The sequence below is a fragment of the Eumetopias jubatus genome, unplaced genomic scaffold, assembly GCF_037043125.1.
Source record: "Eumetopias jubatus isolate StellerSeaLion01/CBP00866 unplaced genomic scaffold, mEumJub1_p1.0 scaffold_10, whole genome shotgun sequence".
Lineage (NCBI taxonomy): Eukaryota > Metazoa > Chordata > Mammalia > Carnivora > Otariidae > Eumetopias > Eumetopias jubatus.
The window spans coordinates 28,013,378-28,029,640 of record NW_028274816.1 but is presented as its reverse complement, the minus strand read 5'-3'; the positions used below and the strand labels follow the sequence as shown (position 1 = coordinate 28,029,640).

The 16,263-nt window shown below is 46.4% G+C and overlaps 1 protein-coding gene across 2 annotated transcripts in view; it reads right to left on the bottom strand.

Annotated features, from left to right (window-relative positions):
• ZNRF1 (zinc and ring finger 1) overlaps window positions 1-8,486 on the bottom strand; it is a 95,115-nt gene extending 86,629 nt beyond the window's left edge. Inside the window, exon 1 of one of the 2 annotated variants that reach the window (XM_028093091.2) lies at window positions 7,459-8,486. In XM_028093091.2, the coding sequence (XP_027948892.1) occupies window positions 7,459-7,882 (424 nt within the window). In that variant the 5' untranslated portion in view covers window positions 7,883-8,486. The remainder of the gene's footprint in view (window positions 1-7,458) is intronic. The other variant, XM_028093084.2, reaches the window with a different exon arrangement.
• Between the last annotated feature and the right edge of the window lie 7,777 nt (window positions 8,487-16,263).

Genomic DNA, 16,263 nt, shown 5'->3' with positions numbered 1-16,263 from the left:
TACACATTTAATAATTTTTCGGGGAAGGTGAGGAAGACATTTCAGTCACCAATGTTGGCTATCATAAACAAAGCTTTAAAAATCACTTAAAATAGCACTAAGTGTCAACATTGTGGAGCTCAGAGACATACAAGGCTAAGGGGAAAAACTGTTCCTCATATTTCCTTATGGATATTTGTGGCTTGGGATAAATTTTACAGAGACAAGATAACTAAAGTGGTGGATCATGCTTCTAGAAAACAGTGTTCAATGACCAGAAAGAAAAGTGGCTCTAGGGATGACAAAGATACCAAAGCCAAAGATACACACAAAGAGTTTGCAAAACAGTTTTTCCTTTTGATAGTCTCACTGAGAAGATAGAGGACCACTTGTATTAGGATATACGAGGAATTTCCTAAAAGGCACTTGGCTGGAGCCACAAAGAAAAGATCACCTGCTCCAGCCCAGAGACACAGGGTTTAGGAAAGAACGAAGAGTGACAGTGAAGAGTAGGGAGCAAACACCATCCGTGTAACAGCCTCATGGACCAAACCCTGAATTTGTTTATTCAACAGAACAACTGATGAAGAAGGTAAAAATCTCCCCTTAAGCTGCAACATTCAGACTCTCTCTTAAGGAGTAAGGAAGCAAAGACTCTTAGAAAGAACAAAGTAATGTTAACCACCCTTATAATAAATATACATTCCCAGCACCTAACACAGGTCCTAGTATACTGGAAGCACTCAATAAATACCAGTTGAATAAATGAATGTCTTAGCTCAACAAAGCTCCATACACACAATTAAAAAGTCTCCCACTTTTGGGTCTGTAGGAGAAAAGAAAAGATAGGTATTTTGTTCATTTAAAGTCTGGATTCATTGTAGGATCTTGTCTAGCTGCTGGCTGAGGACACATGAAAGAGGATCTAGCTCAGCAAACCCTTCTGTAGCACAAGCAGCCAAAGGCAGCCGTGCCTTAGAAGAAAAATCAGGGGGAAGGCAAGCACAGAAGGGAAGGGGACACCACCACAATTACCTTCTGTTCTGAGCAACTTCAATTCTCAGGACCAAGGCAGATGGGCTCAGGCCTACCTCTGGGAGAAAAATGCTTAGTTCCATGTAAAAGAAAAACATCAAACCATGACCAATGCTCTTGCTGGGTGAATCTACCCTCTGGAGCAGCTGAAAGGAAGATCTGTATGGATCCTGCTTACGGGATACTTGATTCATTTAGTAATATTGAAAATAATGCTAATGAGTGTACCAAAAAAGCATTCAGAGTTCTTTCTTTGTTTTGGATGAGAATTTTCTTTTTTTATTTATTTATTTATTTATTTTTTTTAAAGATTTTATTTATTTATTTGACAGAGAGAGAGAGACAGCGAGAGAGGGAACACAAGCAGGGGCAGTGGGAGAGGGAGAAGCAGGCTTCCCGCTGAGCAGGGAGCCCGATGTGGGGCTCGATCCCAGGACCCTGGGATCACGACCTGAGCCGAAGGCAGACACTTAACGACTGAGCCACCCAGGCGCCCCTGGATGAGAATTTTCAGAATCATTTGTTACAAGTTCAGATTCTTAGGTGTCTCCTTAGCTCTACTGAATTCTGGGAGTGAGGTCCAGTCATCTGCATTGTTAACAAGCCCCCCAGAGAATACTGGGCAGTCAAGTTTGAAAACCCCTTGAACCATTCACAGGAATCAAGAGAGCTCTGTTTGTTTCTGCCTCCTTCTTGTTACAGATCCAAAGAGTGCACTATAAATTCTTACCATGCCTCCTTTAACTTGGTGTTTATAGGGACCCAGTGAATTCCCCCTTCCTCTTTACTTCCAGCAGAGGAAGGTTGTACTCACAATTCTAACAACTCCAGGGAGATTTCGGGGTAAACAGTCTCACTGGTCTAGAAGCTATCCCTAGCTGCTGCTTTAAGATTAAACTTGGCTCTTCATTTGCTCCACACTTGAGGTTGTTGGTTTTCCGGTTATTCGTTCACACCCACAACTCACCCCTCAAATATCAAAACCAGGAACCCAAGTGTTGCATTCCAGGATAGACCTCTGTCCTTATGAGAAAATAAGATTCAGAAGTGAAAACTGCTGGGTCTGTATGAAGTGCCTTCTCATACTCAAGCTTATACCCACAATAATCAATAAGGACTATCTGATACAGACTAGGCCATGACAAAGTTTAGAAAAGAAACAGATGGTATTTTATACTCATCCACCATGCTAGAAGACTGGGATTAGGGTTTAGGTTTTGAGCTAACTCCAAGATTCTGGTACTAACAGCCTTAGTAGCCACTGTCACTAGAAGTACCCCTATTTAAGGGTTAGCAGGAGCAAGACTAGTCCGTTTATGTTACGACGACTTTTCTGAAGTTTTCTCAATTTTGAAACTGTCAAAATTGATGTTTAGTTTTATAATTGGATTTACTAAAATATTAGTGTCCAAGAAGCTTGTGTTGAATATCAATACATTTGTAAAATACAAAGCATGTTCCTTATCCCAAAAGGAACCAGAGTTGCATTTCTTCGGTGCAGAGTGGCCTGGCTCAAGAGTATTCCTTGTGACATGTTTGGGGTGTGTCTTTACTTAATAGCAAAATGCACACATCCCATAAAACAAACACTTTAAGAGCCAAACGACTGTTTCTTCCAACACCTTTCAAACCCCAGTGAGGAAGAGTGAACTGTGACCTTCAAGGAATTATCAGCTTCTCAAGGGACCTTTTCAAAATTTTATTTTGTGAAAATAAGTCCTCATGGTAATAGAGAACTATAAACTCTGCTTTACAGAAAAATTTTCATTAAGAATAGAACTTTTGCAGGGCAGGAGACCCATCATGCTCTCTGAAGACCACAGAATTCTTTTCCTTCCCCAGAAACCAGGTAAGGGATCATTACCTCTAGCACACCTATGGTGAGGCACAAAGAGGCTTTCTGATCCACTCCAATGGAGTCGGCAGCTCTGTTTAATTATTTAAGAAGAGACAATTAAATCACTTCAGAACCCTAGAATGGCAGCAAATAGAATCCAGGAGATATCCTGCTAGTTTGTTCAAAGACTTATCAAAAGTTACCTTTTATCAGTCCCAGTTGATGACTTGGTGACAACAAAAAACAGTTTAGATTTTTCTGAATATGCACATGTATATACGTACACGTGACTAAGAAGCTGGAGTGAAACCCTCAATGACCAGACATTTTATAGCAGGACCCAGAAAACAGACAAACTCTTCCTTCCAACATGGTGAATGCTCTGTTTTCACTCCCACATCTAGAAATCCATGTGTTTTTTTTTAAGATTTTATTTATTTGACAGAGCATAAGAGCGCGCACACGCATGCGCAAGAGGAGGGGGAGGGGCAGAGGGAGAAGAAGCTGACTCCCCGCGGAGCTGGGAGCCCAATGCAGGACTCGATCCCAGGACCCTGGGATCATGACCTGAGCCAAAGGCAGATGTTTAACCATCTGAGCCACCCAGGTGGCCTAGAAATCCATGTTCTGAGATAAACAGGGCTACTACAAAAGAATGACCAGACCTCCAGAACACCACCCAGAAGACCATTTGGAGGTTAAACACCTTATAGCAAAATTGACATTTTAATGTGGAAAGGAAGGGGCACTAACTCTCATCCTATAAAGGAGATCTTCTCGGTGACATTCATTATTATCAATGGCCTGTCAATGTAGGTCAGGTTTCTGTAGAGAGCACTAGCTTCCATTTTGGGGAAACAGTTCACACAGTTCTCAATCTCCCTGCCTAGCAAATTCTGCAGAGAGGAAAGAGAGCAGAGAACTGTAGAAGTGCCCCTACAGAAACACCCCTTTCCTTATGTATGCCATTCGGCTTTTGTAAACACTAGCTAGCTCGGTCTCGGTCTCATGATTACTCTGAAAGGTAAGCAGGACAGGCATTATCTCCATCTCACAGGTGAGAGAAACAGTGCCTGGGAGGCTACATGATTCACGTGCCCAAGGTCACAAGTCAGGCAGTGATTTGGTAGCCCAAGCAGCAGATGAGCCTAGCCCTCTGGCTCACCAGCCAGCATGATTTCCAGGACACCAGCCAGCTTCCTTGTGTTTCGGGATGAGAGGCAGTGCAGTGTAATGCTTAGGGGCCGGGTTTTGACCCCTGCAGACCTACATTCCAATCCCAGCTCTGCTACCTCTTTGCTATCTGACCTTGTGTCGGCTCCTTACCTCGCCCTACATCTCCGCTTCCTCATCTCTAAAATGGGGATGAAACCATCTACTTCACAGAGGTATAGTGACAGTTAAATGAGAGGATGGACATGGGGCACTCAGATTCATTCCCTCGACAAATATCTGTGCCAGGCACACACAGTGCAAGGGATACAATAGTAAGCAAGAGGCACAGTCCTACCCTCGTGGACCTTAAAATTGAGTCAAACTAAATAGTGAAGGCGAACGGATAAATAAGATACTGATCAAGTGTGTGAAGTGCTGTTAGGGTAACAGGTGAGCGGCTGGAAAGATTAACAGGAGAGAGGCAAATTTTAAGAGTGGTCTCTACAGAGAAATTTAAGTTTGAGTCATGAGGGATCAGAAAGAGCTATCCATATGCAGAATGGAAGGGAAAACATTCCAATTATAGGGACCAGGGCGTGCAAGGGTCACAACCCGGGGAAGTGTAGGAACTGCGAGAAGACAAATGTGACGGCTATGTATCCTCATGGGATTTGGGGAACAACCTTTCCAGGCCGGCTGCCAAAGACTACCACATCTATTTTAAAAATAACAAAGACGAGGCTCAAGAGAGGTGATGTGTCTTCCCCAAGGTCACAGCTACTCTGAGAAGGGTCTGAGACCCCAGTATTCTACCTCCAGACACAACATCAGCTGCCTCCCTCTGAGGAAGCTTCCTGCACACTGAACTCCCCGGCTTCCTTCACTGACAACTGTCATCGGTGCCCATGAAGAGTTCCAAAAGCACCTTAAAAACACAAGCAGCAGCATCACATCAACTTCTAGGCATCTAGTCAATTGTGCACCGAAGCCCTTATCCTTTACTCTTACGACACAGGAGCAAAAACTGCTTGGACCTTACTCAAAGGCTCCAAAATAGAAACAAGTTTCTCTTCTTACAGCAGTAAACAAGAGAGGAAAGGGATGTCCTGGAAGGAAGATCCTGTGGCCTGTTCCGGAAAGTGAGACAGAACCACCAGTGCAGAAGAGTGGAAATACGAAGGTTCATCTTAAATGAACTGCAAAGGAAAAACTAATTACTTTATTTGAATAAAAGAATGAATCCCTAGAGCAGTGGCTGTCAGTTGGGATGGTGTCCCACTCCTGCACCAAGAGCATTTGGAAATTCTGTGGAGGCATGTAGTGGGCAGGGCCAGGTACGCTTAGAAGTCTTAGAAAAGGGCAGGATGGTCCTATAAAGAATGTATTACCCAGGGGGCCTGGCTGGCTCGGTCCAGTACAGCATGAGACTCTTGATCTTGGGATCGTGAGTCGAAGCCCATGTTGGGTATAAAGATTACTTTAAAAAAATATATACATATATATAATTTGGAAAAAGAATGTATTACCCAAAATATTAGGAGCAGCTTCACACACACTTTCATATTAATCCCAGAGGGATTACTATGCCCCCACTTTTCATGTATTCTCATGGTTCCATGGCTCTTCCTACCCTCACCACAGCTGGATGAAAAAAAATTAAACTGAAGTTTCACAGCTGAGGAGTCTAAAATTTTGGAATCCAACTGTAAGTTCATAACTCCAACATGGAACCTGGTACCAGGTAGAATAAGGAAAAAGAAGTTTCTAGTAAGAGACATAAATTTTAGCAAAACAGGAACTCCTTCCCCGGACAAGTGTCCATAAGATTATATGTGTTTTGCAACACACAAAATTCTGTGATTTTAGAAGAAGCTTCTTATACTGCTTTTCAGTTTAAAATCAGATACTAATGACAGTTCTTTTAAAAAGTTAATCACAGTCATCTCACAAATACAGCTTACTCTTTCTGGACCAAATTTTATAAGCAAAATTATTAATTTCAGGATGTCTAAAAATGATCAAATGTCTAAAAGTGCCCAAAGCAGTCACACCTTGCATCTTATTCAGGGCAGAGACATGCAGTTCAAGGAAGCTCCGATGATATCTAGAGGTCTGTCCAGGAATTAAAATACCATTTCAGCAATTCAAAAGCCACTTTCAAGTGTTACCCTAAATTAGTCACTATTTCCCTCTCAAAAAATATTTCACAAATTAAATTTATAGAATTGAAACAAAAGCCAGACTATTTCCAGAAATTAAAAAAAAAAAAGATTCAAAAAGTCTACCCTATTTCACAATAGCTAGAACCGTGATCCAATAGATACACCCTCCATAAGGCAATCTTTCTTTCTACACAATATCTAGATTTTCTTAACTCTCCCAAAGCAGTCTGAATACATTAACTTCTTCACTCCGACCTGCCAATTAGCAAATAGCGGCCCCACACCCCTTCTGACCAATTTTCTAGAAGCCTAACCTGGCTTCTCAAATTAGCTGAGCAGACAGACCTGTTTTCCTCCAGAAGCTCCTGCCAGTGTGCCTTTTCTGCCCTGCCAGTCAGGGCCTGGGAAATCCTTTTTGCTGGCCTGTCACCAGAAGTTCACAAAATGAATTCATCCAGATTTTTTGAATCTTCCTCTTCCCAGGTAATGCACCAACAACAGCCAGGCAGTAAAGTCCCACCTCCCATTACAAAAAGATAGAGATTACCAGGCAGACCTAGCACTTAGCATGGAGGGGAAGAAAAAAGATGGAGGGATGGTGACAGTCATGCAGCCAAGCCTACTGAATGCAGCACCCGCCACCAGAGCCCTGGTCCTGCAAAGCCTCAGACAGGGAGGCTCCCTGCTAGGCCCTCCATTGGGCAGGCCATACCTGTCTATGGCAGCAGCAGGCTTCCGGCTGCTCCATTTTAAACAATTCAAACACAGCTCCAGCAGGGTGGCAAAATTGGGCATCCCTTTCTCCCAGCAAGAGTGAGAGCCCTAATCCAAACAACACTTGCCCCCAATTTTCTTTCTTTTCACACTCTTTGTTTGGGAGACACCGCTTGGTCAAAGTGGATCCCTCTCTCTCTGTTAACGGTGAGGTAGGCACAATGCTGCAGTGGCAGAAAGGAAGCATCGAGGCCGACTTGCTATAAGCCAGACAAGACCTCCTCTCTGAGGACGGTGATGCCGATAAATGGGACTTCAATGGGCAGGTTTCACTCTGCTCATCCACAAGTGAACCGACGCCTGAAGTCCTAAAACGCCCGGCTCCGCAGCCTCGCAGGAAGCCTCTTTTCTAAAGGGGAGATAGCCCATTCATCCCCAGGAACCAAAGGGAAGGCAGACAGATCCAGGTCGCGCACTCCACATCCAAATCTTCGCAAGCGCGCGAAGGTTTGGGGCGCCCCGGCGCGCCCTCCCTTGCACTCCACCCTCCGAGGCCTCCACCGCCCGCGGACTCACCACTGTGCGAGCTGAACCACCTGGGTGCGATGTGCAGAGGTAGAGCATCCGCCAGCGAGGCTCGGGAGCCCAGGTACAGCATCCCGTCTCTATGGTGACCGCCGCCGGTCTCCTGGTAACCATTGCCATGGGCATAGGTGGAGTCGGACGCAGACCCTCCGCCGCCTGGCGCCCTCTCCGAGTCGCCGGTCCCCCGGGAGGCGGGGGTGTAGAGGCCAAAGGGCACCCCCCCGGCCGTGCTGGGGTCCATGCCCATGCCCGCCACCGAGCTGACCGAGCGGCTACGAAGCCCCATGGCCCCGCCGCCCGCCCGGTAGTGCCCAAAGTGGGGGGCCCCTCCCGGCGGGGGCACGGCGCTGTCATCGGTGGAGACCCCCGGAAAGGGGCCCCGGGAGCGGGCCGCCGTGCTCTGCTTGCCCCCCATGCTCGCCCGGGCCCCGGTGGGGCGGGAACCTGGAGGCCGAGACCCTCCCCCACTTCTCAGCAGCGGGGGGAGGGTTGGGCGAGCATAAATGGGGAGGGAGTCAAAAAGGAGACCCGGAGGAAAAAAAAGGGAAAAAAAAGAAAAAAGAAAAGAAAACCCGCGGGGCGGAAGAGCCAGGCGGGCGGGGATCCCAAACTAAGAATTTAAAACGATCCAAGCCAAACGCATGTTTCCCCTCAAGGTCCAAAGAGGCGCAGTCCGGCGCGGGCTCGGCGCGCCACAGGCCGCCCCCGGGCTCCCGAAAGCCGGGGGAGCCGCAGGGAAGGAGGGAGGGAGGCGGCGGGCGGGCGCAGGGAGGCGCCGGAGGAGGCCGCCCGCCGGACAGGAGGCGGAGGAGGGCTGGGGGCACCGGGCGCGTCCCCCGCCTCAGGACGCCGCAACCATGGACGCCGGCCCGGACCCCTCCAGGCCTCGGGCGGGCTGCGGCGCTGGGCGGCCAGGCGGAGCTCGGGAAGCCGCGGTCGCGTCGCGCTCTCGCTCCAGCAGCCGCCGGCCCCGCCAGCCGCTCCGCCCCGCTCGGTCCCGGGCTGCGCTCGCCGGCGCTCCTCGCCGCCGTGGAGACAATGGAGGGCGGCAGAGCGCAGGCGCGGCCCGCGCCCCCTCCCCTCCCCCCCGCCGGGTTAACCCCTTCGCGGCCCCTGCGGCGCCGGGCCGCTGACGCCCGGGAGGTCCCCACCCACCCACCCAGCGCGACCGGCCTGTGACCTGAGTGGCCCGAGCCACGGGGCGTCAGGAACAGAAGCCAGGCGTCTTTTCAAAGCAAGCACTATTTTTAAAGGCCCCGAAAATGGCTAATTATTGAGGGGGAACCCCCTATGGGAGAAGGGGCGGCGACGGTTCAAGGGGCTGGGAAGGAAACGCAAAGAAGAATGAAAATTACTCGAGACGCCTACCTGGCTCTAAGGGTCACTGGTCAAGCCTCCCTCCCTGCGCAAATTTGCCCCCACAGCACCCTCTGGTGGACGTGCTGTCGTCCATTCTTGCGGAGGTTTCCCGACCAGGAGCCCCTAAGATCAGGAAGCCTAGCATTGCGGGGATTTTTAACTCTTTGGGGGTACACAGGGCACTGGGGCACTTGTGACTCGGGATTTTGCCAAGAGTAGATCGGAACTTCCTATTTGAGGCTTAAGCCGTGGGTGGGTTCCTTAGCTAAAATGCGATCCTGAAAATCATTAGGTGTAGGATAGAAAGTGAGAAGACAAAGACACAGCCAGAACTGGTGATTTTAGAAACTCCCTAGTCCAAGGTGAGTCCCTGGTTTTGTTTACCTTTTATTCCAACATGCACCATAGTGGGACACAGTGGGTACTCAGTATTTGTCCGCCGAGTCTGCATTTTGCAATATGTCTCTCTCACATATTCACATCCATCCATCCATCCATTCATTCATTCAACAACGATTTTTCAAGTGCTGGGTGCTGGCTATGAGCATCACCCAGTCCCTGCTCTGACTTCCTTGCTCTAAATGTCCCCATATACTTCCACATCAAGGAGTCAAAACAGGGTGTAGAGAGATATTAAAAGAACCACCCCCCAAAAAGAAGAGCTGATCTGTTACAGGTATTGACTGTCGAAGTGTGGGCAGCTTGGAAAGAAACAGGAGGAAGGCTATTTATTTGCAAGCATGGAGTGCTGAGGGGAGGGCAGAAAGCCCTGCAGAAGGAAGTAGAGAATTCTCCTTGAGAAATGAACATAGGGAAAAACAAAATGTTCCAATACCCAAGAAATTATCTGTAAGTGCCTAAATAAGGAATGTGTGCACACCTAAGATCCAAATAAGTGGTCTGAAGGAAAATAAGAAAGCTTAAATTTAACCCACTTTTCTCCCTGAAGAAAGAGTATGGTAATAGAAGAGGGGTGGTATGGTGCTGCGCAGGAAAAAGGATACTAGATCCCTTGACAGATCTGTACTGGGGAGACAATACACAATCAGTAAGGATTATTGTAACCATCTAAGTAGCTTTTGATTTACCTATCCATTCAACACTTTTTTAGCACATCGAACAAAATATGAATGTCTAGTAAGTGCCAGGCACTGTACTGGGTTCTGGGATTCAGTGGTGAGCAAGACAGATGGAGTCTGGGTTCTCACAAAGCTTCAGAAGAACCACTTCATACCCACTAGGATGGCTATAATCAGAGGGGACAAATGCGAGTGTTGGTGATATGTGCAGACATTGGAACCCTCATACCTTGCTGGTGGGAATGGAAAATGGCACAGCTGCTTTGGAAAACAGTCTGGTGATTCCTCAGAAAGATTAAACAGAGTTATTGTATGACCCAGCAATTCCACTCCTAGGTCTATTTCCAAAAGACATGAAAACATATATGCACAGAAAAACGTATATGTGAATGTTCATAGTGGCATTATTCGTAATAGCTAAAAAGTGGAAGCAACCCAACTGTCTATTGTCTGATGAATGGATAAAGCAAATGTGGTGTATCTATACAGTGGACTATTATTCAGCCACAAAAATAAATAAAGTGCTGATATGTGTTACAGCATGGATGAACCTTGAAAACATCACACTAAGTAGAAGAAACTAATCACAAAAGACCATATACTGTCTGATTCCACTTATATGAAATTTCCAGAATAGTCAAATCCACCAAGACAGAAAGGGTAATGTTTGTTGGAGCCAACGGAGAGGCGAGAATGGAAAATGCCTGCTAACGGGTTAGTTTCCTTTTAGAATGATGAAAATGTTCTGTATTAAATAATGGTGATGTTTGGGGCACCTGGGTGGTTCAGTGAGTTAAACGTCTGACTCTTGATCTCAGCTCAGGTCTTGATCTCAGGGTTGTGAGTTCAAGCCCCAAGTTGGGCTCCATGCTGGGGGTGGAGCCTACTTAAAAAAAAAAAAAAGGAGGGGCGCCTGGGTGGCTCAGCCGGTTGAGCAGTTGAGCATCTGAGTGTCTGCCTTTGGCTGGGGTCTTGGTCCCAGGGTCTTGGGATTGAGCCCCACATTGCCTGGCTCCATGCTCAGTGGGGAGTCTGCCTCTCCCTCTGTCCCTCCTCACACTCGTGCTCTCTCCCTCTCTCTCTCTCAAATAAATAAAATCTTTTTTTAAAAAAAGAAGAATGGTGATGTTTGCACAACCTTGCGACTACACTAAATACTGCTGGATTACACACTTAAAAGGGTGAATTTGATGGTATGTGAATGACAGTGCAGTGCCATACAGAGTACTGAAGTAAACAGTGACAATACCCTGCGACAGATAGGCCTAGAACAGTGCCTGGCGTGTAGTTAGCCCTCCATATGAATAAATGAGTGAATGATGAAGTGCCATGAGAGGGAAAGATTATGGTGCTGATGGAAGGAGACAGGCACCAACAGTGATCCAAAGCCAAGGCCTAAAAGATGAGCTGGTGACGAGGCTGGGAATGGGGTTGCAGGGGGAGAAATGTGCTTCAGGAAGACAAGCATGTTCCAAGCATGTTCCTAGCACGTTTGAAGGCCTAGAGAACACGGCATCTTCAGGGAACTGAAAGCTGCAGTGAAGCTGATAGGATGTGGGAACTGAAGATGAAGCCAGTCCTCAGGGGCAAACGTGAGGGTCCTAGGAGCCACAGTAGGGAGCACGGACCATATCCCGATGGGATACAGAGCTCTGGGAAGATTTATCAACATCATTATCAGTACAAATAAGAATGTCCAGTGACTAAGGAGCACTGAAGATGTCAAGACTTGAAAAATTAAGAAACTTGCTCCCTCCTCAAATAAAGACCTATATTTTTCTCAGCTTCTAGATTCATAAGGATACTGGATAGAAACATGAAACAATATGATGTAGTTCCCCTAAGGGGTGGGCAGTGGGAACTGAGCGGTGGAGAGACAGGATGCAGACAAAGATTTTGTTTCATCATGTACTTTTTTGTATTTTAGTGTTGAAGCCATGTAAATTGAGAAAGACAGAGAGATAGTCTACACACGGGCATTAAAGTCACCTGGCCAGTAGGGGCAGAGCCGGACTTCTAAGCTTTCCAGTGAACATGCTCATCAAGGAATCTTTGGATGACAAGTTCATTTTCTCTGAATGCTCGTCAATGGGGTGAAAAAGAGTAGATCCACTTAACAGCTCTATTTCTTTTCGTACCTTAAGAATTTGCCTTTAAGGTTTATATTTCCATCTACTGATATTGAGAGGCCAGCCTCTTTCCCACCTGGCACCACGGAACACCTGAGAACCTGAACTGTGGGTGAAGCCTTGACTCTCCGCAGTGTGATGACGGTAGGTTTAGGTGCCCTGTGGGACTCTGAGGGGCAGCCTTTCTCAGGCAGTGCCATTGTTATCTCCTTGTACGCTTATTAAAGAACAAATTTCCTTTGAAATTACAATATTAAAATACAGAGCAGGGAAAGTTCTTCATTCAGTAGCTTGACTCTACCCTTTACATCTTAGGGAGAGTGACTCATGGCATAGCAACAGGCATCCACAGAGACCTGCAGCCTCCGATTAGTTTCATTTTGTCATTTGTTGCATTGAGAGTCCAGTGTGGGCTTTGCTGCAAGTTTCTCCTGTGGATTCCTGGTTCAAAGTTAATGGGTCAGGGGAGGTGTTTTGGATGCTCTCGATGCAAGACGATCAGAGGCAGAAAGGGCCCCCGATAGATTTAGGACTCTGTTTTACTATTTTTTATCTTTCTGCTCTCACTGACCCTGGGTAGAGTTGCTTCCTGGCTGTTCTTCAGCTGTGAAACAGGGTTAATAAACCACTGACCCACCTACCAGAACTGACAGGAGAAAGGACTGATAAATTTGGTGTTGCCAAAGCATACAAATGCCAGTGCATAACAATGCTGCACAGCCCCAGTTTCCAACATCTCTGGGAGAATGTAGAGTCTGGGAGGTTCCTGAAAGGTTCGGAAAATGAGGGAAACAGCTAGCTGGGGCCTGCTTCTGAGAAGCCTTGGGAAACCTGTGGCCTCCTTCCTCTCTGTCTCCCCAAGCCACGGCTTTGGAGGGAGCCCCAGCACTGCCTCTGGGTGTGGATAAGTGTCTCCCAGTAAGAAAATTCCCCCCAGATTTCTCAGAGCACTTTACATTTGTGTTATTTTGCTTGAAAAGAGAAAACTTAGAGAAACCAGGGCAATGAGCAACCGAATGCACAAAGCGAGGAGCACGAGCATGTGTGCACGTCCACAAATATTTGTTGATTGATGGAGAGGAAAATTACTAGTGGGGCTCAGGGCAGGATTCCAAGATTCCCAGATGTAAAGAGACTGAGGGGTCGGCTAACTCCACATTCTGCAGAAGAGGAAGCGAAGGCCTAGAAAGATAAAGGATCTGAGTTTAAACTTGCAAGAGTAGCTGCTGATAACAGCCAGCCAAAGCCCTGGATTTCTGGGTTGACCATGCACGTCCCCTGCTTTCCTGTGGTGTGGCTGGCAAGTGACCTTCTGGAAAGAGCTTGCTTTGGTGATCAGAGCCCTGTAGTCTGGTCAGCAAGTTGAGATCTACTTGACAGGGGACCCCCAACAGTCCCCAGTCTCTGATTGAGACAGGACATGCATCTGTGGGTCTCGGAGGCACACAGCAATTGAGAAGGAGCCAGAGAGCTCTAGATTTAGCTCCAGAGTCCCCACTCTTTTGTGATGACAGTGTGGGTGGGAGATAGAAAAGGAAGGGACCCCGGGGGCAGTATGAAAGGTGCTCATGCTCCTTCTCTCAAAAATTCTACTGGGGCCTTTTTCACATCTAAGAGGGAAAACATTGAAAGAACAGAGAGCACCAAGGACTTGAAACCCAAAGTACTTTCTGTGCCTACGAACCATGACAAGCAGATTTTGAGAACTAGACAAATACGAAGTAAAGAGGTGGGAGTGGGGGGAGGGTTGCAGAAATGCTCAGGCGAGGGCAATCCTACCAGTTCCAGTGGGAAACAGATTACCAAGCTATATATAGACGGAGAGCTTTGAAATACCTGTTTCTCTATCTCTATCTCCAAAATAAAACTCAAATGCCTAAGCAGGGGCCTTCCTCACTAGCCCTTTCCAGCTTTTTTAGCGTACTTCTTGCTACATCCTGTCATATACCCTAAGTTATAGTCATACCTGATTATTTGCTGGTCACTTAGCAGATATTTATTGAGCACCTACTACATCCAAGGCTGTAGGCAAATAAACAAATAAGAATATGGCATGTTAGACGAATGGATTCATTTATTCCCATGTGACAGTGTGAATGTGCGTAGAAAGTATTCTTTATCTTTCCTTCTTTCTGGTCTTGAACCTGGCTTGCAGTTTTTCCCCTTCCTGGCCCAGTGAGCTTGAGGCCCTTCTTTCCAGAGCAGCCTTTGGCCTTTTGTGATAGAGAACTGGGAGGAAACTGGGAGGTAAGAAGAAAGGCCACTACAGGAGGGTGAAGGCCAGGGCTGGAGGAGTTTTTAAAGGGCTGCAGTGTGTGAGAATAACTAATAGGTGAAGGGTTTTGAGGATAACGTGTTGTGGTTCTGTATCCCCTTGTGAGTTTAAAGAGTTACAAGTGAAGACCTTGAATGGTTTTAGAAATTACTTTTGGTTTCACAGAAGGCATCCTTTTTCCCTGGACAGTACTCTGAGGACCTGACTCTATATGCTTTTCGCATTCATTAATTGGACAAATGGGGAGTGCCTTGATGTGTAGTCACCATGCAAGGCTGAAAAAAACAGATCTGGTCCTTCTCCTCCCAAAGCTTGAAACTATTTAAACAAACAGATATTGAATTACAAATTGTGATGTGTATTCCGAAGGAAAAGGAAGCAGCACAGGTCTGTGACTGTTTTTTGGAGAACTGCTTTATCTTTGGAACTCATCCCCCCTCTTCACCCTTAAGGGTCTTTGTTCACTTTCAGTGCTGAAATGCTTTTTCTGATAGCGTATTCTATGAAAATGCTAATGTTATACTGAAAATCTTAAATGTCACCTTGTTCAGGATGCCACATCGGGTTTCTTATTTAGGCTGTCCTTTCCCCGCACATTGCTTGCCAGTCTTTTATAAAACCCAATTCATTCTCCCAAGTGTAAACTTGTACTGTGACCAATTGTCCCACTTTGTCTGGACGGAAGGGTTTCCTGAGCAAGTTGGTCACCCTAATTTGTTGATATGCCTTTTTTCCCCATTCCATGCAAGACTCCGGGAGGGAAGGTAATCTTTCTCATCTCTATTTACTCAAGGACCTGTACATAGAAATAGTGGAAATATTAACAAGAACAAGAGTATTGACTACATTCATGGCCCTGTGCTTAACTCCTTACAAGAAACAAATTAACAAAGTAGGTCATTTCTCCTTTTCATAAAGAAATTGAAGCTAAGCTAGGTAAGCTAAGATTTGAAAGGGTGGGACAGAAGAGAACTCACCACTCACCACATTGTTAGCACAGTGGTTCTCAAACTACTTGATCTCAGGATCTCTTTATGCTCTTAAATATTGTTAAGGACCCTCCCCACCAAACTTTTATGTGGGCTGTATCTCCTGATAGTAAGTAACTATTAGGGATTATTATTTATTATTATTTTTTATTTATTATCTTTTAAATATTTTATTTATTTGACAGAGAGAGAGAGAGCACAAACAGGGGGAGCAGGAGAGGGAGAAGCAGGCTCCCCACTGAGCAGGCAGTCCCATTCGGGGCTCCATCCCAGGAGCCTGGGATCATGACCTGAGCCTAAGGCAGACACTTAACTGAGTGAGCCACCTAGGCGCCCCTATTTTTTTTTTTAAGTAGGCTCCATGCCCAGTATGGAGTCCAACTCGAGGCTTGAACTAAGGACCCTGAGATCAAGACCTGAGCTGAGATCAAGAGTTCCATGTTTAACCCACTGAGCCACCCATGCACCACATAACTAGTAGAAATTAAAACTGAAAATTTAAAAAATATTTTTTCATGATTTCACTTGAATATTAATGCACATTAATATTAATAATACATTTTGTAAGTAAAAAATACCTATGTTTCCTAAAATGAAAAAACTGTAGTGGGAAGAGTGGCAAATCTCTTCAATGTCTGGCTTCATAGAAAACCGCTGGATTCTCACATCCGCTTCCGACGTTCAGCTTGTTACTACATACTACATACTACTACATACTTGTTACTATATACTACATACATGTTACTACATAGCCTCCCTTCGCCAAACCCGCACTCGCGAGCTCTCTGCGAGTTACCCACCGGCTGCTCACCCTCGGACTACGACTCCCGCTAGAGCTTGCGGCACGGGGCGTGTGCCTGCAAAGCAGCGGGGAGTGTGGGTCACTCAGGCTGAGTGACGGAAGTGGAGGGGGCGTGCCTGTTTTTGGGTAGGTGCGGTGCGGCAATTGGAGGAGCCGGGAGAGA